General features: G+C 35.7%; 1 protein-coding gene across 1 annotated transcript in view; it reads right to left on the bottom strand.

Annotated features, from left to right (window-relative positions):
* Positions 1-1894: 1894 nt before the first annotated feature.
* The window catches only part of LOC128988727 (liprin-beta-1-like), a 57085-nt gene continuing 36044 nt past the window's right edge, over positions 1895-22935 (bottom strand). The window contains exons 7-18 of the mRNA XM_054410318.1: positions 20863-20967; positions 20150-20324; positions 17858-17993; positions 16568-16690; positions 15850-15997; positions 15245-15392; positions 14286-14422; positions 13641-13800; positions 11955-12163; positions 9728-9865; positions 5425-5487; positions 1895-5292 (exon numbers count right to left, since the gene is read on the bottom strand). Of these exons, the coding sequence (XP_054266293.1) occupies positions 5266-5292; positions 5425-5487; positions 9728-9865; positions 11955-12163; positions 13641-13800; positions 14286-14422; positions 15245-15392; positions 15850-15997; positions 16568-16690; positions 17858-17993; positions 20150-20324; positions 20863-20967 (1569 nt within the window). The 3' untranslated portion in view covers positions 1895-5265. The remainder of the gene's footprint in view (positions 5293-5424; positions 5488-9727; positions 9866-11954; positions 12164-13640; positions 13801-14285; positions 14423-15244; positions 15393-15849; positions 15998-16567; positions 16691-17857; positions 17994-20149; positions 20325-20862; positions 20968-22935) is intronic.

Raw genomic sequence — 22935 nt, 5'->3', positions numbered from 1 at the left:
ACAACATTACACAAAACTAAACCAAAAAGGTTTTGACCAAAGCAGTGTAAGGAGGGGAAGAGGTAAGGGGGTTGAGGTCGACACATCAGTTCGCCGAAATCTACAGCAGGTAGGGTGGGGTGAGGAGTTACCATCTGTGGTTTACACTTTACAGGTCTTTCGCACTGGCAGTGAAAAGAGAGTGAGCCCGGTTCAGGTTCACACTGCTGCCTGCCTTGCCCCTGACTACACGAGGCATAATCTGAAGGAGTGTTTTGTTGTATTTATTTACATTTGCAACAAGGGAAAATGACTCAACTACAAGTTGAAATAATCCATTTTAGTTTTTGAAATCCCGACTGATCAAAACCAATATTTTCCTACCCTCGGTGGGCGCCCGGCATTTTTCCCCACCGGCATCCCCCAACCACCGGCGCCCCCCAACCAACGGCCGGTTTATAAAAGCGGGCCTGAAAGGAGATGAGTGTAGGATGAGTGGCGCAATCTTGTAGTCTTGTTAGAGACTAAGGCCGACATTCCTGAAGTGTAACCAATTACTAATTAACCAATTATATACGGTAATAGACAGTTGAGAATATTCAATTTTTGTATCATCATCTGGCCAGTTAGAACAGAAATAAATACGCTGATCTTGTTTTTCTATTAACAGCGATAATCACAAAATATTAATATTCCCATTATGTCCGAGGAACTACTACCGAATGTACTAATCCGAGGATCACCAGAATGATTGGGAGTAAAAACAACCCTGCGTTAGAACAACCAACTGAAACATACTGTTTGAGGAAGTAATAGGCGATAAAAGGTGTTACAGCTCGTGACAACTAAGCTGGCACTTGGCCGATCGCTACTAGAACCTATTTCAAAAACATTATGTCCCGTCATGCGGGTTGCACCAACTGTCCTCGCGACCCATATGAAGTTGTTCAAGTATAATGCAAGGGGAGTCAACCCCGTGAGGCAGCGGAAATGTTTGCAGTCCCTACCTCCACCCTCCTCCCGCCTACACTGCCCGCGCTAGGCCAAGTGCCAGCTTAGGTGTCACGAGCTGTACTTCACTTATTACCGAAAAGCAAGCTAGGGAATGTTCTTGACCATTATAGCAAAATAACAATATGTCCAGCCTCTACTCCACACAAATAATTCACCATTTCATTGATGTAGTAAAGTGGAAAAGCACTGGAGCAAGTGAATAATCACAGCCATTAGAACTTTCAACCCATTGACTTGTAATTCATGGATTTAATTGTTCATATATTTGTCAAGTCCTCATCTAATGAAAAATTTGTAAAAATCTATATTCTTATACAACAAGGTTTGGTTTACACACACGACTTGAGATGCAACTCACAAAGAATCCACCCTTTATTCATTCCCTTTATTTTATTTCACCCATTCACTTTTTATGTAAATGAGCTTTTTTTACTAAGCTCTGTCACAGAAAGGTGATCTTCTCACAATAAACCTGATCCAGATAGCATTTAAACCCTACTGGTAAACCTATAACAACCAAAACCCAAGAATAGTACAGTAGAGCGCAGATTTTCTGAATCCTGGTCATCTGAAACGTCAGTTAGACGAAATTGCCGCCAAAAACAGTAAATTCAAATTTCCCCCACGCCAACATTATGAGAGCAGCCGGCTGAAGCAGGCAACACAACACTACGTGAAACTCAGGGACACGGTGATTTTTCTGTCATGTAGGTACTACACGTATATACATCACCTAACTTTGTGTCAATGATAGTTGTTTTAAGAACATGACGTTTTTGGTTCACTTTTTGATTTACAGAATATGACTTTACTGTAGTTCTAAACTTGAACCCCGATTTCCAGCTTAGCTTTCGTGAGCTATGTTAACTGTATGTTGGTAAGAGGAAGGAATAAAAAACACTTTTACAAGGAAGACTTTAATTACGATATCTTAAAACATCTTGTATTAATAAAATGGATATTTTGTGATAGGCAAAAATACTTTTATTTAACATACTAGGATAGACTCTTAAAACTTCAAACAATTGTAAGATGGATTTAAAATTTTTATGTATCAAAAGATTACCTGACAGTAAGAGTATATCAAGTCAAGTAGTTGATAAAAATAAAATTTAGAAAAACTAATATTTTCTTGAATTAGTATTTTGAACATAGAGATTGAAATAATATACTACCTATAACCATAGACAAAAAGAATTAAATATAGACCGTCAGCCGTGCTGCGGTTACCACAGGTTCTGGCCCACATTGCTGGAAGCTCCGTGTAGTTACGTAGCGTGTACCCCGTAACTACATGGCGCTCCCAGCGGTGTGTGCCAGAACCCAGAACCAATGGTAACCGCAGCACAGCTGACGGTCTATATTTAATTGTTTTTGTCTGTGCTATAACTGAATTGAACACATGGTAAAACAAATCTAGAAATTATTAATTAGACCTAATTAGATCTAGAAAATTATCTTATAATGATATTTCAAAACTTTAGAAATGATTAACTCATTAATACACTTTTTCCATCTTACATATTACTTGCTAACTGATATTACAGGTGATATAGCTGCCCTATGTACATTTATTTGGTATTGTCTTGTGTCAATAATATTTACAAGCTCGTACATCTGAATATTGAATCAAAAGTTTTCTTGATACCAAAAAGCAACGAGACAAAATAAATCTTCAAGATTCCTCAAAGTCAAACAACAAATTTAGAATAACATATCTTACGTTTCAAGTGAAATTACATTTTGTTATTTTAGCACTAGAATAAAAGAATAATAAATAACTTAAACACAAGATCTAGATAACAAATATAGCAACTTGGCTAGATTATGATAGTTAATAATAAAATAAAATAATGAATTACTATATAATAATAATTTGGCTATACACTACTTGTATAGTGTGTCATAATACATATTATTATATATTTTAATAGGAGTAATTCATAAGTAAGGGTAATCATAAATATACACTTTAAGGGTAAAATTAAACAGATTGATGTACAATTAATTATTACACATCAAATACTAAAAGAAAATACATAGTCTACATGATGAAACCTTTTATACTAACAGTTTACTTGTACGTTGATTAATACTGTACTGAACATCTGAGCTAAATGCCCAATCAGTGTCCATTTATCTTACAAATTCATTTGGATAAGCCATTGAAAGGCAGTAAGTGATAAGAAATCCCTATATTCATATTGTAATTGTGGCGCATTTTCTATGTATGATTGTAAACACATTTAACATGTATGAATAAAGATTTAAATAGTAGTTTAAGCACACTTGGTAAACAAAAGCAGTACAAAAAATGTACAATATGAATAAATCTGTTGCAAAAGATTCATAAGAACAATATAAATATTGAAATATGCAAGGTAGAAAATCTACTACAAATATTGATTCATAGTCAATTCAATAGGTTAGTCTCAAATGTAAGCTCTATTAGATCAATTGGTCCCAAAAGGAAAGAAGGTAAAACTTTTAAGTTTTTGGCAAGGAAATAAAAAGAAACACCATAGCTGTGCCGCGATGAAATAAATAAAAACGTAAAGTTTCAATTGAGTAGTAAAAAAATCCAAAATATTTTTTTGAAATAAAAAAAAACAATAACTCACAATAGTAATAACGCTTGATTAACAAACATAATATTAGTTGGTTTTGTGCATTTATTTAATCTGAATTATTTCTATGGGTTTAATAATGAAATTTTAAAAATCTAAACGGCATAAACATACTTCCATTCTTTCTATAAACACTGGCTAAAAATAAACTTAACTTTTTGATTAATTTCAGTCTTGTGATTTTTTTAAACCTGTACGAGTAATCACACATAAAACATCATTAGCATAAAAGTTTTTATGTTATCACAATTTTTCTTACTTGACAATGACAACAATACATACATAATTTATACTGATTACATAGCATTTTATATGTAGAGACATTAAAGATATTTGTGATGCATTGTACTATCTACAAGTTATATTTGAATTTTAATGAAAACTTCATGACTTTAAACTGGTTCTTTTAGAGCATAATCATTGTTATGCCGAAGTTGCATAACAAACCTTTAATTTACAACAAATAGGTCGATAATTCATTTGATTTGCCACAGGTACAGAATGAAATTACAAACATTTAAATTTTTAACATTGATAAACTAAATGTTCAAAAGGATTGTATTTATAACACGGCATTTTACTATTTACATTCAAAGGAAGGGTACCAATTCGTACAAACATTTATAGCTGCATAAAAATGTCAAAAAACGTCAATCGTAGAGTAAAAACCATACTTTATTGCCTGATACACTTATGTAATTGTCCATGCCATAAAAAATAACCAGAAGGATACATTGCACTCAAGTAAAATCCTCTAACTAAATAATATATATGAAAACCAAAATTATCAAGGTTGATAAGAAATCAAACATTTTCAAATTTTAATTTGTTGCAACAATCAAAACGTCAACGTTCCTCTAGCTAACTAATACTATTAAAACAATTAAAAATTAAAATCTAAATGTACCCTTTAGATTATTTCAGAAGGCACAACAACTTGCTACATATCCGAATACTATACATAAAACACTACGACAATAATTTATGCTCAAGCGAACAAAGATCAACATAAATCGCATCAAAAATGGCACAAATACGTGGACCAATAATTTCTTCGAGAAAGTTGTAGCTTGCAAAGTATTTTTTAGGTTCCATGAGACCTATTTACATGGTGTCTACCAGTTCTCCTGGATATGAATTGATGAATGAACACATTATTCTTTTCTAAACTATTATGTACCTCGTGATGAATAATGAAATGTCCAAATGTCTTGTTAAAATGGAATTTAATTATTCTTTTCCTTTGTTAAAATACGAAAAACATAACTTAATTTCAGAAACCATAAGTTGATTCCTCGGTTATGAGAGAGTAAGTATATTTATAAACAAATATTGCTTTACCATTGTTGCTCCTGATTATGATGAATAAAAAAACCGTTATTAAATATTTTAATTCAGTAATTTTATAGACCAGTAGACACACTGTATGAGATCGTTTGGATTCATTTCATACAAGGTACAAGGTACGTGCTCTTAATTTGAAAGTTATAAAAATACTGCCCAGAGCACCTGGATAAATAAGCAGGATTATGTAAACAGGGTATATAAAAATTGTAGCGAGAGATGCTCCTATACGAATACTACATTGCGGTCAAACGTAGAAACCGTGAGAATCAGACGAGACGTGAGACATACAGATGTTGTGTCAGACACTGGTGTTACGCTCTGAGGTCTGTAATCAACAAAATGTTTACACCTATTAGCTTGGGCGATAGATACTATCAAGTAGAAATTCCATTGATAAAATCTGCAAAATAGTCATTTAAGCTGAAAGAAGTAATGAAAACTGTTAAACTGAACTCACCTTTCCCACGATGCTGCCGTTAGCTTCCCCTTCACGAGAGGCATCCCCTTGACTTAGTATCTTCTGGAAATTTATTAGATAAATAATCAGTTAGAATTAAACTAAAAAGTATCTTCTGGAAATTTATTAGATAATCAGTTAAAGTTAAAATTAAATTAAAAGATGTTAATTAACAAATGTAATACCTACACAACTAAGCTCATTTCACAAAATGTTTGCAGTTGTAGGGGAAGCAATGCCATTCCCTACCTTTGAAACAACAGCTGAACAATAAGCTCATACTGTTAATCAGCTGTAACATACATTAAGAAATAGTAATGGGGGAAACCAAAGAATCTTCGCCTCGAACTGCCTATTTTTTTTTGTGTATATTTTAATCATGGAGGTAATAACAAATAAAATAACTTTAGTTATTAAATAACAATTCCTAAAATTTAAACTTTTGTGGGTAATGATAAACGTCTCTGTGGCAAGTGGAAACTAAATAACTGAAAGCCTGCATTGAGCTGTTCTCTATAACTAGTAAAATTAGTCTTCATCAACAAAGACTGATCTGAAAAACAAATAAAATTACGGTATAACATTTTGCTTTAAAATACTAACAACGTTTATCTGTATTTATTGCTATGTAATGGAAATAGTAACAAATGTAGTAAAATGAAAACATGAAAAATGTGAATAAACTTAGTAAATACACAGTAATAAAAAGAAAGCAGACTTAAGTTTTAAATTTTTTTACAAATGGTTTTGGAATGCAAACCAAACACAATTATTTACAGGTTAAAAAATATATAGACTAGCCTAAGTTATTAAAATAAATTAATTTTAGTTTTTAATAATGATAGATCCCAATGCTTAAAAGCTTGAAAGCACACCCTTCACCAATGTAAGTTAAAAGGTCTAGTAAAGAGGGAGAAAAGATAAAAAGCTTGAAATTAAATCTATACAACAAAAAATGTATATATATACAGTAAATATACCCCCAAGTAAAATCAAGGTATATGATAGTAAATCAATCATTCAAACATCTATTGAAAACTGGTCATGCCATATATAAACAAATATATCAAGCAGATATAAATCAATCAACTCATAAATACCAATTTAGCTGTGCAATTAGATTTTAATAGATTAAATAAATAGAAAAAATTGCGTGGAAACCTCAGCACTGGAGCCAACTGTGTTTGTGTTATTTCATGCGTTTTATTTTAAAAGGGAGTTTCCAATCATGTTTTGCATCATTAATGCTGCAGGCTGCAGGTGCTTTTTGTTCTGTATAAAAATTTTACTGAGAGGGCATAATATCAAGTCTGTCTATTAGGTGTTTATTTTTCTTTTTTCATTTTAATTGGGCGTATATAAAAAAAAGTATAAGACAAAAAAAATGCAATACAACCGCTTATCTTCCAGTTTCAGGTAAAATATTTTACGTAAGGGCTCGTGGAAAACCTATACAATAGTGATTTATTAGCAATAATTATTAAAATTTAAAACAGATCCAAAGTATTTTTTATAATCATACAGAAATTGAAGGAAGGCTTATACTCCGCGCCAAAGCTGGTGGCGGCTGAGGGATTAGGACCGCCAGGTAGGACTACATAGGTCGGACCTGCTCACCGACCTGGCCGTCCTAATCCCTCAGCCGCCACCAGCTTTGGCGCGGAGTATAAGTAGTTGATAATTACTGGTTATACAGAGTGCTTCCAATTTAAGGGATTTTTGATTTTCTAAAATCAAGTCAGTCCTGTCCTAACCACAGACCATTTGGCAAGGTTATCGATCAGTTCACCTAAAACTTTAGCTGTGTTTTGAACTTCAAGTTGAGGAATCAACCTAACCTTATCACACCACACAGTTGAAAATGTTTAAGTCAGTTCTTCTGAGATTTTAGCTGATGTCAAGCTAATCTATCCTAACTGCTACAGACCAGTTGGGAAAGTTTGGATCAGTTTACTTGAGACTTTAGGTGTGTTCCGAACTTCAAGTTGAGAAAACAACCTAACCTTATGATACCACACCATTGAAAATGTTTAAGTCAGTTCATATGAGATTTTAGCTGTTGTCCAGCTAACCTATCCTAACTGCCACAGACCAGTTGGCAAGGTTGGGATCAGGTCATCTGAGCCTTTAGCTGTGTTCCGAACTTCAAGTTGAGAAAACAACCTAACCTTATGACACCACACCATTGAAAATGTTTAAGTCAGTTCATATGAGATTTTAGATGTTGTCCAGCTAACCTATCTTAACTGCCACAGACCAGTTGGCAAGATTTTGATCAGGTCACCTAAACCTTTAGCTGTGATCCGAACCTCAAGTTGAGAAAACAACCTAACCTTATGAAACAAGATTTTAGCTGTTGTCAAGCTAACCTATCCTAACTGCTACAGACAGGTTGGCAAAGTTTTGATTAGATCACATGAGTCTTAGGCTGTGTTCCAAACTTCAAGTTGAGAAACCAACCTAACCTTATCACACCACACCAATGAAAATGTTTATGTCACCCTAAACATAATGTGGGTTGAACCTTACCAAACCATACCATTGGGAAATATTTATGTCTGTTGTCGGATGTCGTAAGACACTCAAGTTGACAAACCAACCCATCCTAACTACCATTTTTTAACCTATCATATTTTTTAGTTTAACTACCACAGACCAGCTTGAGAGGTTGGAATCAGTTTAACTGTCCTGTCAGATGCGTTAAGACCCTCAAGTTGACAAACTAAAACTTAAGTTGACTATCCTGTCATTTTTTTATTGGACAAATCTTTATTTCCACAGGCTAACTCTCTAGGTTCGCATCGGATCAGATCACATAAACTTTCAGATGTGTTAAGACAATCTAAAAGACGGACAAACTAAACTTAACACGTTCGCTACTGCAATAGTACGAAATTTTTCATTCACATGGACCAGCGACGCACATATGCGACGGCCGGTTTCCACCCAATGACCGGTGGGGCACACGGGAGGGACTAAGGCTAACATATCTTGTAGTGTCAGCGTTCGCCGCTAGGACTGCTAAGTTGAAAAAATTTAAATTAATTTTTAATTTTTTATTATAAAATTAACTTTTTAATTATAAAATATTGTTTTAAAATTATAAAATAAATTTTTAATTTTTAAAATTAAACTGTCATAACATAACCTAACCAACCAGACTTGCTGATAATATAAAAACTATATAAGATAAAAATCTAATTAATGATTACTAATAATTTTTAATTAATTATAAAATTAATTTTAAAATTTAGTATTATAAAATTAAACTGTCATAACCTAACCTAACTAACCAAACTTGCTGATATGAAAAATTTGTTGATAAAAAGTTAGTGCTGCCAGCGGGTTTCGAACCCCGGACCTCCTAAACACCAATCCGAAACGCTACCAACTATGCCACGAACGCCGCTGAAATCACATCGTTTCGTTACGGTAATCGTGTCGCCTCAAGAGAAGACATTAACCACTAGAGATATGACGTCACTACACCTTTAGCCTTAGTCCCTTCCGTGTGCCCATTCCCCCAATGACTGCTGTCGCATATATGCGACGGCTAGTCACATTAAAATAGACTGCCGACGCATATTTGCGTCGGGGTTCTAATGTTATTAAAATGCTTATATCTTTGTAGTGGTCTATTTGAAGGCACTGAATACCCTGCAGTGGTCTACAGAGATGTCTGACGCACAACTGCGTCGCTTGGTCTGTGGATATGATGATTGGTGACGTCATATAATAGTTTGAAAAACTGGTCTTTACTTTTCTGCATCACTGTATGTATGTATGCAGTATGTATGCTGCATTATCCTATGTAGCTTTTATATTTGTTCAGTTATAAACTGTTCTTGAATAATCTGTTTATTTTTTACTTACTTTTACCTTAAAACACAAAAAAATGAACTGTCGCATATATGCGACGTTTAGTCTATTTTAAGAAAACTATGATAATTTTCACTATTGTCTTCGCTGTAGACCGGGCGTCGCAAATATGCGACATTACAAAAGGTTACAAAAAATACAAAGAAACAAGAATAATTTATTCACAAACAAGATTGTAGCGTATTACAATGTAAATGATCACTGTTTTACAGGTTTTCGCCCCTGGTCTGTGTGTACTGTTAACCAAGTGACAGCCGGTCTATGTGTAAGATTCAAGTGTATACCTCGGTCTGTACCTTCGCTCAGTAGCGAACGTGTTAACTATCTCAACATACTGATATACTGACATCTACAGAATGACATACCTACTCTATATAACCAGTAAGGAGTGGCGAGTTTGTTAATGTGTTAGCAATGCACTTACACCAGCAGGCGAAGTTGAGATCAGTTCACCTGAGCTGTCGGCTGCGTTACGACCCTCCAGAGGACAAACTAACTCCCCGTAGTCAAGCTCTGACTTGGTCTTCTTCCGCTTCAGTGTAAACTGAGATTTCTTTGGCACCTAAAAATATTTAGAGCATAAATTTGGCTTTGAAATATTGTCATAATTTAGATTAAATAAATAACATGACAATTTCGCTGTTTGAATATAAGAATAAACTATAATGCTTTCAAAGTAGGTACCTTAGATGCAAATAAAGTATGTATGCATCTATATAAAGCTAAGAAGGATCTGAACTTTTGGGAAAACCATAAGCACACATATCAATCGCATACTCGAATCTTGATTTGAAACTTACCCAAAAAATATCAGTTTTTTTATAAACCCTCTCAGTTGATTTAGATACCCTGAATATTCTTTTAAGTATTTTTGCCCCGTTGCGAAGCACGGGCACAAAAATTAGGTGTAAAAAAGTTATCTTAAGGATGAAGTACATTTTAAAACTCAACTGTTCCTGAGTCAATAATTTTTGTAGCTTAGGCTACCACTCTAATGCTATAACCTTAGGCATGTACCTTCAGTATCCATTATTCAATGCATATACTAAGATCCAAAATGAATTTGCATAGATTTGATCTCAGGACATGATACTCCTGGAGGAGTTGTACTTAGACCAGGTTCACACGAGCGACCCATTTAGCTGACTGGTTGTGACTAGAATTTTCGGCCCCAAAGCGACATACCAGTTCACACGAGCGACATGGCCACCAACTATATCGCAGGCGTGTCTTAAACGAAGGAGCATCGATAAAGACCGACTGCATACAAAAACGCTCTCTGGCTACATGTTCTGCTACACCACAGAGCTAGTGACTAGCTAGCCACAGCAAATCGCGACAATAGGCTAGGAAGTTGCAAGGTCGGACCTGTCGGACCCTGACGGTAGTTTGCTTGGTTATAACCAAAGTATTTCCTTACGGGCTAAGGACCACTTGTCCATCCTAGATTAAGTATTGTTTTTTCAGTCAAATGACATCAGACATGTAAAGGTTGTTCTAGTGAAAGTATGTATTGGAGTATTTGTTCATGCATAAAAAAATAACTTAAAAAGATCCATATCTATTATATATACAGGGTCAGTAAAAAGAGTGGAGACCTCCTGTTATTTTTTTAACGGCCCATACTAGAAAAACTAAACTCGGCACACCTTTATGACATGTTATGAAGTACTTTTTGGGCATAACCGTCACTTGGTGTACATCCCCAAAATGGGGGATTTTGGAGGAAACTCAAAAATTTCAAATACAAAGACCCATCGAGTGACCCCTCATTTTGAAGGTCCTGGTAAAAGAAAACCAACAACGCAAACTAGAGGTCTTTATCTCAATCCAGTAAAAAATGGCAGCCAATTGAAATTCTCAGAAGTTCAATTTAACTTACAGCTTTCCAAGTCTGGAGACCTGCTGTAAATTTTGTAGCGGCTCACACTAGGAAAACTACACACCTTTTTGGCATGTTATGAAGTACTTTTTTAGCCTAATAGCCACTTGCTTACCATACCCAAAATGGGGGATTTTGGGGGAAACTCAAAAGATTTAAATGATAAGCCCCATCAAGTGACCCCTCATTTTGAAGGTCCTGGTAAACGAAAACTAACAACGCAAACTAGAGGTTTCTATCTCAATCCAGTAAGCTGATTGAAATCTTTAGAAATTTCAAATAACTTGCAATTTTATATTCAATTAGCTGCCATATTTTACTGTGTTAAGATAGAGACCTATAGTTTGCGTTGTTACTTTTCTTTTATTATGACCTTCAAAATGAGGGGTCACTCGATGGGGCTTATCATTTAAAATTTTTGAGTTTCCCCCATTTTGGGTTTGGGAACTTATGAGAATTTCAATTGTCTGCCATTTTTTTACTGAACTGAGATAGAGACCTCTAGTTTGCGTTGTTGGTTTTCTTTTACCAGGAGCTTCAAAATGAGGGGTCACTCGATGGGTCTTTGTATTTGAAATCTTTTAGTTTCCCCAAAATCCCCCATTTTGGGGATGAACGCCAAGTGGCGGTTATGCCCAAAAAGTACTTCATAACATGCCATAATGGTGTGCCGAGTTGAGCTTTTCTAGTGTGGGCCGTTAAAAAAATAACAGGGGGTCTCTACACTTTTTACTAACCCTGTATAGATATATTTGCTATAGAGGTTTACCTTCATCTTGGCAGTGGTGGTGAGTGGTATGTACCCTAGACTAGCCTCTGCCTCCCTCTTCTGTTGGATAACCTCTCGACCAAGTAGTTCTTTGAAGTGGGTCAGCAGGTGTCTCCTCAGCAGTGTCTTGGCAGGTGGTATACTCAGCAGACTGGCCAACAACTCCCCTGTGAACCTTGGCTCATACACCATCAGTCCTCCATGCACACCTGTAGTACAATGCAACAATCATCATCAGACATCAAGCAGTTCTTTGAAGTGAGTCAGCAGATGTCTCCTCAGCAGTGTCTTGGCAGGTGGTATACTCAGCAGACTGGCCAACAACTCCCCTGTGAACCTTGGCTCATACACCATCAGTCCTCCATGCACACCTGTAGTACAATGCAACATTCATCATCAGACATCAAGCAGTTCTTTGAAGTGAGTCAGCAGATGTCTCCTCAGCAGTGTCTTGGCAGGTGGTATACTCAGCAGACTTGCCAACAACTCCCCTGTGAACCTTGGCTCATACACCATCAGTCCTCCATGCACACCTGTAGTACAATGCAACAATCATCATCAGACATCAAGCAGTTCTTTGAAGTGAGTCAGCAGATGTCTCCTCAGCAGTGTCTTGGCAGGTGGTATACTCAGCAGACTGGCCAACAACTCCCCTGTGAACCTTGGCTCATACACCATCAGTCCTCCATGCACACCTGTAGTACAATGCAACATTCATCATCAGACATTGTAATGGAATGGCATGTGATTTAGTAATCATTTGTATGTTTACTCATATGACTATGGTTACCAGGGGTTACTATGTTCTTGATTTTATGTGAGTTATTAAGTTAGTTGAATGTGGAATAAAAGTTCTTAGAATTTGTTTTATTCTGTCTTTACAGATATTTTCTTAAGCCAAGCAATTCATGTTTGCTATTAATTGTACCTGATGATGGCCTATACATTTTTGTTATGTTTTCGGCAATGAAAGATTCTGATTTCTGAACATCAAGCAGTTCCTTGAAGTGGGTCAGCAGGTTTCTCCTCAGCAGTCAACATTTTACTGGTTCTCTGCATACCTTAAAATGCCACCCATTTTGCCAACATTTTGCTGGACCTGGGCGACTTGTCTCTTTCCACAAGCACTGAAAAGGAGGGTGGCTTGGCCACCACGGAACTCCAGGAAAAAGTGCTCTTATTTTCCCTGTATCTTTATATGTTTTTGATTTTGTCAGACGACGTTCTCAGTTTTGCGGTAACCACTAATGGTTTTCTAAATTTCACTGAGTTCATGGAAGGTGTTTACGATTTGGCCGTGACCGCGGACAAAATTCACGATTTACCATGACTGCAAACAATGTTTTAAGGTGGGATTTTCAATTTTCATGTGCTAACGCAGTTTTATGAGCATTTAAGCAAGCAAAATACAGCATGTCACCGGCTATTAAACCCTTCTTAGTTCCTCTTTAATCCACATTACAAATATTTGCTAAATTTATGTTTTCCCGGTGACATTTCCAAATGCACGCATAATTCCTCTTTTTTGGCACCCTGCCTTTCCCAACCATAGTTGCCTATCATATCACCGAAAATAGGCTGCATACATCATATAAACACCTCTAAATACCCCCTAGCTTGCAAGGTATGACTACAGTACAGGTCACATATAGCTCCACTAGCCTACCCACCATTACACATACTGACCTGAACCTCGCAGGTTGGGAGCATACTCCGCCAGGTCCACGGCTCTCAACCACTCCATCACTCTGTGATTGGTCCACAGAGCCACCTCCCCCTCACCTTCCCCCTCCCCACTCGACCGCCTGATCAGGCAGTTAGCCTCAAAGTTCTGATTACGTAGTACCTGCAGACAAAAAAATTATTCAAACTTCAACTAATCAGCTGTTTAGGCCAATAACAATGTTTCGTTGCATCACTGTCAGTGGCAATGAGAGGTTATAAACATAAACTAAAACATAACTTCTCTTAGAATGGAACTAATGAGTAGTCATTTTTAGTAATTAAAACACTGTCGTAGGTAAAGTAGTTTACTCAACTCGCGTTAATAGTGTTAACGACACTCGTAGAAGTTTTTAAGGCACTCACCAAGGCTCGTACCTTTTAAATTTTCTACTTGAGTCGTTAACAATATCTTTACGCAATCGTTGGATAAACTACTATCACAGTACTAATAAAAATTATACAGTAGTTATGAAACAAAATAAATAGGCAATATTAGCTCAGTGCTCAGTTAGGATTGAATACTACCTTTTGATGTAGTTGATTGTCTAATGATTGCACCTAGTTGCAGACTAAACTAGTAGAGGAAGGTAGATTTCTTAAGCTTACCAGTATCCCAGTGCGTATGCTAGCCACATGGAGAACGCTGGTTACATGCAGTGTTGCCAAATCATCAACAGTTAGCCTGTGTAACAGTCGGCCATCTACTCTAGCTGCTGCAAACGTATCCTTGTGTTGTGGCAGACCTGTGAAGATACAAGACAACATTATTACCAACTGGATTTATTACTGAAGTGAAGAGCCCATATAGATTTTTGACCATCAGATTTTAATGTTTAGGTTTATGATTCAGAATTATTCCAAAATATTTAAAGCTATTGGCTGCTTCCAATGCCTGACATTTACATTTTTCTTTCAAGTATGTTTAACTGTGCAGACAGTTTTGTAAATGTGCTGTAATGGAAGGGGTCAAATATTGTAAACAGGAAGTGTTTGGAAATGTTGTGTGAGTAGGCTGGAAGTGTTGTTAAACAACAGCTTGTTGTGCTGACCTACTGAAGGCTGTTACTTTAAGTAGACCAGTGCACTTGATCAGGGGATCAGTTTTGGTGTGGGTGTTTGTGTGGTGCACCGGGACAGGGTCCTGCTGGGGGAGCTGGAGCCCAAGGCCAATGTAAACGGTTTTCAAAATTGGGATTTAGAGTCTTTTCCAAATTGGGGGTTACGCTACTAACTAATTTTTACAGTTCCAGTCTACTCTACCTTTTTGATTGTTAGTTTAGCTTTGTGTTCTTTGTGTTGTTTTGAGTAATTAATAAAGTTGGGTTTTGTAAGCGAGTGCTGAGTTTCCTTCCTGAGCTACGTCACCCAAAGTAACAGTAGGTATTCCAAGTAGGGGAAATGCTTACCGTTACAGTGCTAACTGTAGGTGCCTACAGTCAAATATTTTGTCAAAAGAATTGTACTAAAGAAAATTTGGATTTTAGACAGAGGTAAGGAAACTTTAAGGAGTCCAGGGTCAATAAAATAGATTTTTGATAAGACTTGGTTGTATATGTATTACATACCAGCATCATCTAGCCAACGTAACACCCAGGCAGTGTCCAGAGCTCCAGCCACATGTAGGTAAGGATCTCCTGCTACACCTCCACTCTGGGAACCACTGTCTCTCAGACAGACCAGGGCTAGGTGTAGCTTCTTACGGTGAAGAGGGTTCTGTCAATCAGTTCAAACATAGCCTAAGTCATAAAACAGTTCAAGGCCTAATTACAGTCAAACTATTTATTTGTAAAAGTCGTTTATACTTTGTTGGTTCATCACAATATTCTGTTAGTTACAAATTTATAAAATTCACAAATAACATTAGTTACCTGAGGCAAGACTTTGATAGATAACATTCAGTCAATAGAAAACTGAATATTGAATTGTTAAAGTGCAAACCTATTTAAATGACCAAACAAAATATTTTTTTTTCAAGTAAATTACAGTAATCACAAAAAGTGTTGAATGATAAAGTCATTTTCAAATTCAAACTTTTAGGCTACTTAAAATCATGGTAAGCCTACACAAATCAAATAGCGTAGCAACAAAGCGCAAAGGGTTTCAATTTGACAGGATGCATTTTCTTAGACTAGATAAACACTAACATTCAAAATATTTGACACAAACTGACCTTGATACTAAGTTCTTTCTCCACATCCTGATTGCTTGCTTGTAACAGTTGAGCCCCAGTTTTGCTCCAGGACTTGTCACACTCTACGCCCAGCTCTGTCAGCCAGCTGGTGACATGCTCTGAGGTCCAGTCCTCTACCTTCTCTGGCCTACAACAAACAGTGCTTGATTATAACAAAATAATAGTCTTTAAATAGTATACTTAACATTTTTATACATAACAAATAACGCACCAGACCTTACAGCTCAACAGACAACAATACAAAATATATTCTCACAAAATAAAAAAAATCACTGAAACATAATGAAAATTGAAAATATATGAAAATTTTTTGTTTACCATACTAAACCAAAAAAATAAATGAATGTTAAAATGTACAAAAATAAATCAAAACAGAGTCAAGAATTTAATTTGAATTAGAACATATGATTGAAATCTCACTTAAAAGTAAAACGAACAACGTTAAATATCTGTTGAGTTAAACAGTTTTTTACATAAACTTAAGTTTAAACCAGAGGAAAACTTACCTTTGAGCAGTTTAGAATCTCTGTTGGTTATATAAGTTTGAATGTGGATCGTGAAGTGCCTTACGTTAGTGGTGGCATAATGTAATTTGGAACTCACGACGTGAGCTATTGACCAAAATGACGTATTGTCTAGACTTCAAACTATATACCGGGTTTGAATAACAGACTTGTAGTTCACACCCAACACACACCTGTTGTCCTGTGGAGGGGACGTCCAGCCCAATCTCGCTCCAGCTGTGGCCCTCACACCACCTCTGCGGAACTCTCCTTCCAGAGGCAGATCGTCTAGGTTACCAGAACCACTTCTCTTCATCCTACCAAACATGACATCCTTCGCTTAGTTTTGACACCAAAATCATTCTGAGAAGCTGTTAGTAACCTATTTTAGGCGACTACCTAGTTGTGTTAAACTTTGTCTTGTAATGTCACTAGCATTGTTTTGTTCCAAGATTAACCTATTGTTGAAACATGATTAGCGGATGATTGCAGTTAGGTAGATCTGAGGGGTTAAGGAGTTTGCTTTGTTAAATATATGACCCAACTTTTTTATGGTTTTAAACTATTCTCAGCTATCATTGATCCTTAGACTTTCATAAATAATCCTGACTGAGGAATAAACTATTATTAGTCCAGCTGTTACTAGTAAAATTAAATTGATATAAATTGGAATCAGATTTATACTTCTCTTCAACTCCACCTTGCACACTTGACCTTCTACAGAGCTACTCTCCTCAACTCGCGCATTCGCATAATATTGATGAAAATGGCATACTGTACCTATCTGCACAATTTTTATTTCACCTGCGGTTTTTCGATACAGACGAAATGAGAGCATTCTATTGGCTGTCATGGCGTGACGCCACTCTCTTCTCTTGAGGGAACACCATACCAATGATACGAAGTGCAGCCATCTGTGTTCGTGGTATAGTGGATAGAGAACTCGGCTGATGTCCAAGGGGTAACCAGATCCAATCCCACCGTTGACACTAACTTGTTGTCAAAGATTTTGCTTAGAATGTGATTAATTCATAACTGTACATCTTTTATTGGAATTTGAGGCATTTATAATTTAATTTTATGAATAGAACTATTTTTTTGATTAGTAAACCGTCATTCGATTTTTTCATTATCAGCAAGTTTATCTTAGAGCTATCTTAGGGCTTGCCAACTTTGTTTTTTCAAAACGGTTTATTTTCTGTAAGCTCCAGCAGCCCACAGTGTCTGCGTATCTCACAGTTCTCATCTTCCCGAGCTGAGAGGAGCGGAGCTCTGTAGAAGGTCGAGTACCTTGCATTACGATATCAGTTGTGTGCCTGTCGTAGTAAATAAGATGTTTTAAATCAGACCAAACTTTATGTTTCTCAGGTTTGAACTGACAACCTTGGGTATGGAAAGATGGATTGACATTGATACACTCACTTTTTCTTGCTAAAGTCCATATTCATTCTGTCTTTTCTTTTATTATTTTGTACAATACTTACTTTCCAAAAATCTTCTTGATTCCTCTAGTCTTGCTGGTCTGCAAGGATGGGGAGGGGGAAGCTTGCGGAGTTTGACTTCGTCCGTCAGTTTCTGATATTGTGTCTTCTCGACTGATCATGATCATTTCAGTTTCGGCTAGAAATCAAAGTTCATCAATAAAATGAGAAGTAATTTCCTAAGAATTGGAGATAAATATTTATATAATTATTTTGCCTGTTTAACTGTTTATAAACACCTGCATTTTGTAACTATCTGGAGTATCAGTTTTTAGATAACAGCTGATCATATTTGGCTCAAATATTTTTAGAAATATATTTGTCCTAACCAGTTTTCTAGCATGCAATGCCACCAATATACAACATATCATGCACACTGAAATGGGAATCACTAGGCCATGTTGTAAAGTAAAAAAATGTATATACTAAAACTAATGATCTTCGTTATTATTGACTTTTTGTTTGGTCTTTAGTACATTGAAACACTTATGAAACTAGCAGCTAACAGCTTAAAGTAATAAAATAACCAATTATAAAATAAAGTGCAAAGCAGCGAGGACAGGAGGCCATGCGTGCGGGCTCCCCAGGCATGCTGGGAAATTTTTGTTGGTAATTTGTGCAAAGGTGCTATCAACTTGTGTATATCTCTCTGCAAAAGTGATTCACATTTTTTTTTTACTAAACAATATTACTTTTTAATAACATAAAACTTTGATGTACAATAACATTAAACGAGAGGTCGTCCAGTGGTCGAAACTCGACCAAAAATATGTAATGTACTCACTTAACTATTTTCACCCCACACTGTAAATAAAACATGTGATTGGAGTTTCCTCCATTTGTTTTGATTTTCTGTTTATATTTCGTTGTTATTTCGTAACCAGCATAGCAACGCATAAGATCCATGTTAATTTTTTACAACTTTTAAACTTATTTTTTGTGCTTATCTTTGAGCCTATTTAAATTTATAAAGGGATTCTGCACACCTACAGGAAAATAGCTTTCCAACGGTATGCGTAGATTTTCCCTACGATGCACACGAGCTGAGAAAAAAGGTTTTAAAGAAACATGCTTGCCTATTAATATATAGATAGATATTTTCTACCTTATTTTTTGTTTTTGACAAAGTTGATAGGTTAGTTACCATAAATCATAATGAGTCATTCCATAAAGTTTGACATATTTGACAAAAATCAAAGTCATTTAGATCAGTGCAATCTATTGGTGGCTCACATCAACTACGACAAATTTAATTTAAAAACTGGTGACAACTTTAACATGGGGAAGAATGTCTAGTTGTTAGTCAAAGGTAGGCTACTACAGGCTTCTCTATTTTCATCCAACTCTGTAAATAAAACATGTGATTGTAATAAATTTCTTCCATTTGTTTTGATTTTATGTTTATATTTTGTTGTTATTTTTTTCACCAACATGGCAACCCATAAAGCCCATGTTAATTTTATTTAGATTTCAAATACATTTTTTGTGCTTATTTTTGAGCCTATTTTAATTTTTAAAGGGATTCTGCGCATCTACAGGAAAATATCTTTCTAACAGTGTGAGTAGATTTTACCTGCGATGCACACAAGCTGAGAAAAAAGGTTCCAAAGAAACATGCTTGCCTATTAATATATAGATAGATAGTAGTATAGAAAGTATTATTTTAGATTATCAACAATTTTAGCATGCCAAAATATTAAATAATCATAGGCTCTTGTAGTGATTGAAAAAATACTAACTGAATGAGATGAAATTGTAATAGAAGCTTAATTTAACAATTGTCATATTAACATTGATTAGAAATCATGTGATTTTATTAAATTAAAAAAAAAAAAAAAAAAATTATAATACCATACCACACCAAAATTATACAGTATGACAGATTCTGATTCATGAATGAGTTACATTGTATTGTTGTACCTACGAAAATATTTACTACTCAGAGAGAGAGAGAGAATAAGTTTATGGAATAAGATAAATCATAACCAGTTTGGTTCCTATTTGTAGCCTAACTTTAACCCCACGATGTTTATGTTGTTAAAAAGATTATCGGTAACATTTCCCACCACAAGTAAAACCTGCGTATTACACACCAATAATGGAAACTGTCCACAAAAATCCTTTGAATAACACAAACTCAACATTGGCAATGAAGTTGAAAAAAAAGTACATATGAATTGAATGAAAAAATGCCAATGTAGTCATCTAATAGACAGCAGTTTTTGTTGATTGTGGGTGGGGAGGGAGCCCGCGTACACCAAGCCAGCAGCGCCGAGGTAGACATGCACCAGTCACCTAGGTTGGGCACTGAGGAGCTCCTATCACCCGCAGCTCGCATTAACATCAAACTCCTACCAAAAGCCACCCCCTTGCGAGGGGTGTCAGGGGCAGGGACGGGGGCTGGGGTCATCTGACGGGGCAGACTGTTGAACTGCATCTCCCCTGCACGACGGTAACCCCCCACTGGACTCTGAAATATAGAGATACCAAGTTTTAAAGTCTCTGCATAATAAGAGGTTCAGTAAAAAGTTTGGATTTTAATCCAAAAGTTCCGACCTAATAAGAGGTACTAAAAATATTTTAGTCATTACAAAACAAGAATAAAACTAGATCTTAGAATGCAAATATATAACAGTTTTTGATTAAAACCAGAGATAGCAAGACAGAAGACTCACACTTTAAACAAACACTAGGTCAGTCTCTGGGTACGGCTGCGTCACAGAAAGAAACTATTTACCAAGTGCTGATGTTTTGGCTTCAATGTAAAAACAATATTCAGACCAGTTCACTGGAACAAGTGTCAGACTCTACTGCTGTTCTAGTGAACTGCTCTGATGCTGATAGAAATCAGTTTCTGTCTGTGACACGGTCCTACCTAGTAAACCTACCTAGTAGTAGTAGTAGTAGTAGTATTAGTGGGTAGTGTTAATGTTAGTGATCATGGAAGCCTTACTTTTATTAGTACCCTATCTCTATCTGATTTTATGACAACACATCAGTTAGTATACCTGATGCTGAAGGTTGATGTCGTCATGGTGCTCTACCAGTCTACGAGGACTTGTTCCGTTGGCTGTCACAGGACTGGGTGATGGTGACACGCCTCTACTGGCCACCTGCAAAACATAAAAATGAACTACCGTGAGGGCCCTTGTTTATTCTGAATGTTTCACGAGGGTATTTTTATGGACTAAACCGTTCGGAGTGAGGGATGTCATTAAGAGAGCAGGGGGGAGGGAGACAGACGGGATATATGAGCTTTAACCTAACAAAAAAATACCCTGCCTCAGCAAACCTGCTGACTAAGCGAATTTCATTTAGCGGTAGTTTAACGAGTACTTAGGTTTGCTGCAACAGGGAGGGTAAAAAGGTGTTTTTTTGTAAAATTTTAATAGTTTAGTATGAAATGAATGCATTTTCCAAATTTGATCAAAATATGATCATAAACAAGCAAACTAGCAACAGTTTACTTAATTTACAGTTTTTTTGGAATTTTCTCCGCAACCATTAGGCACATAATAACGCTTCAATATACTAAATTATTTGTTTTTTTAAGCTATACAAAATGGTTTGGAAAGAAAATGCTAAATTTTAAGTTTTTAGGGTCAAAAATGGGAAAAACCAATTTTCGCCCCATAAAACCCCCCATAACCGAACTTGATTATCTGATTTTCTGTTCCCATAGTCCGATAATGCTGGTTCGCGAACTCGTTCAAATAAGCGTAGGTTTACACATTTGTACCAAATTTCATCAAAATCGGATGATTTTTGCTCGAGTTATCGCGCTAACGGACACATATATAAATATAGGCCCTATATATATATATGAATTTGAACGGATGGTGTTTTTGGCCTCTAGGGACCTCAAAACGAAAAAGTAAATCGGTCCCGGGTCCAGGTCTTACCATGAGTACTACGGTAATAGCTTATTCCCTATATAGTGCAGTAAAAATAAGAGAAAAATTCCATAAACCTAAAAAAAATTAGCACAACCGGGGAATTTGGTACAGATGTTGGGTGTACCTTCCTTTTGAACATACTAAAAGTCCCCTAAAATTGAAGCTGTGCTACGGCCGCCATATTGGAAAATGGCGGCATATTTCTGTATTTTTCGCTATAGTGACTTTATTATTAGAGATACAGGAAAAAGCTTAATATACAAAATGTAGGTCATCTAAAAATACACATTTTTTGTATTTATCATCTTTCTCTAAACCCAACGGTTTTTGAGTTATTTGTTATTAAGTATATTTAGTTTTTTCTATTTATCAAAAATAGGTGAAACAAATGGAAATTGACCGTTACTTTCAAGGATTATGATAATTTATCCCATTTAGTTAAATAGTGTGATACTATAAAATCTTAAAATTAAAGCTTATTTTATGAGTAAAACAACTCTGCCACAGCAAACCTGCAGACTCAGCAAATTTCCATTTGATTGGATGTTTTATTAATTGTATTTAAATAAAATTAGATTCAACAGGTACCTAGGTTTGCTGCTACGGGTAGGTTATTATAGTGTGTTTATTTTTTAGTAAAATATCAATAACTTAGTATAAAATAATTAATTTTCCAAGTTTGATCATAATAAATCTATAAACAAACAAACTGCAACAGTTACGGTAACTAATTCATAATAATAGCATGGTAGCTTAAGATTTACAATTTAAAAAATTTAAATGTACAAATTTTGGTTGTGTTTACTGAAAATATGGCGATTATTTGTCACGATTCGAATACTAACCGAAGGGGTTTTCAAAAGGAGATGAAGCAAGTAATTTAAGTACTGTAATATTAACTCGTAACAAGTATCGGAAATATTGTATGCAGTGAGGAAATCAACCATATTTTGTAAACTACGCAATAGTCATATTAATATTTTATACTCATTTTTACCCATTTAATAAATTAACATTTTAATATTTTGATGGCACTACCACTATCACTCTGATATCAACTAAGGGGGATGAATAATTGTCGTAAACCTTGAAAGTAACCGTTGATTGCGATGGGTTTCACCGATTTTTGATAAATAAAACTAACTATACTATACCATACTTAATTAGTCACCAACATGAACTACA

This window comes from Macrosteles quadrilineatus, unplaced genomic scaffold, assembly GCF_028750875.1.
Source record: "Macrosteles quadrilineatus isolate MER2022 unplaced genomic scaffold, UCM_ALF_1.0 Scaffold_3__2_contigs__length_128488019, whole genome shotgun sequence".
Lineage (NCBI taxonomy): Eukaryota > Metazoa > Arthropoda > Insecta > Hemiptera > Cicadellidae > Macrosteles > Macrosteles quadrilineatus.
Note: the sequence above shows the minus strand (reverse complement) of the source record. Positions and strands in the feature narration are given on the sequence as shown.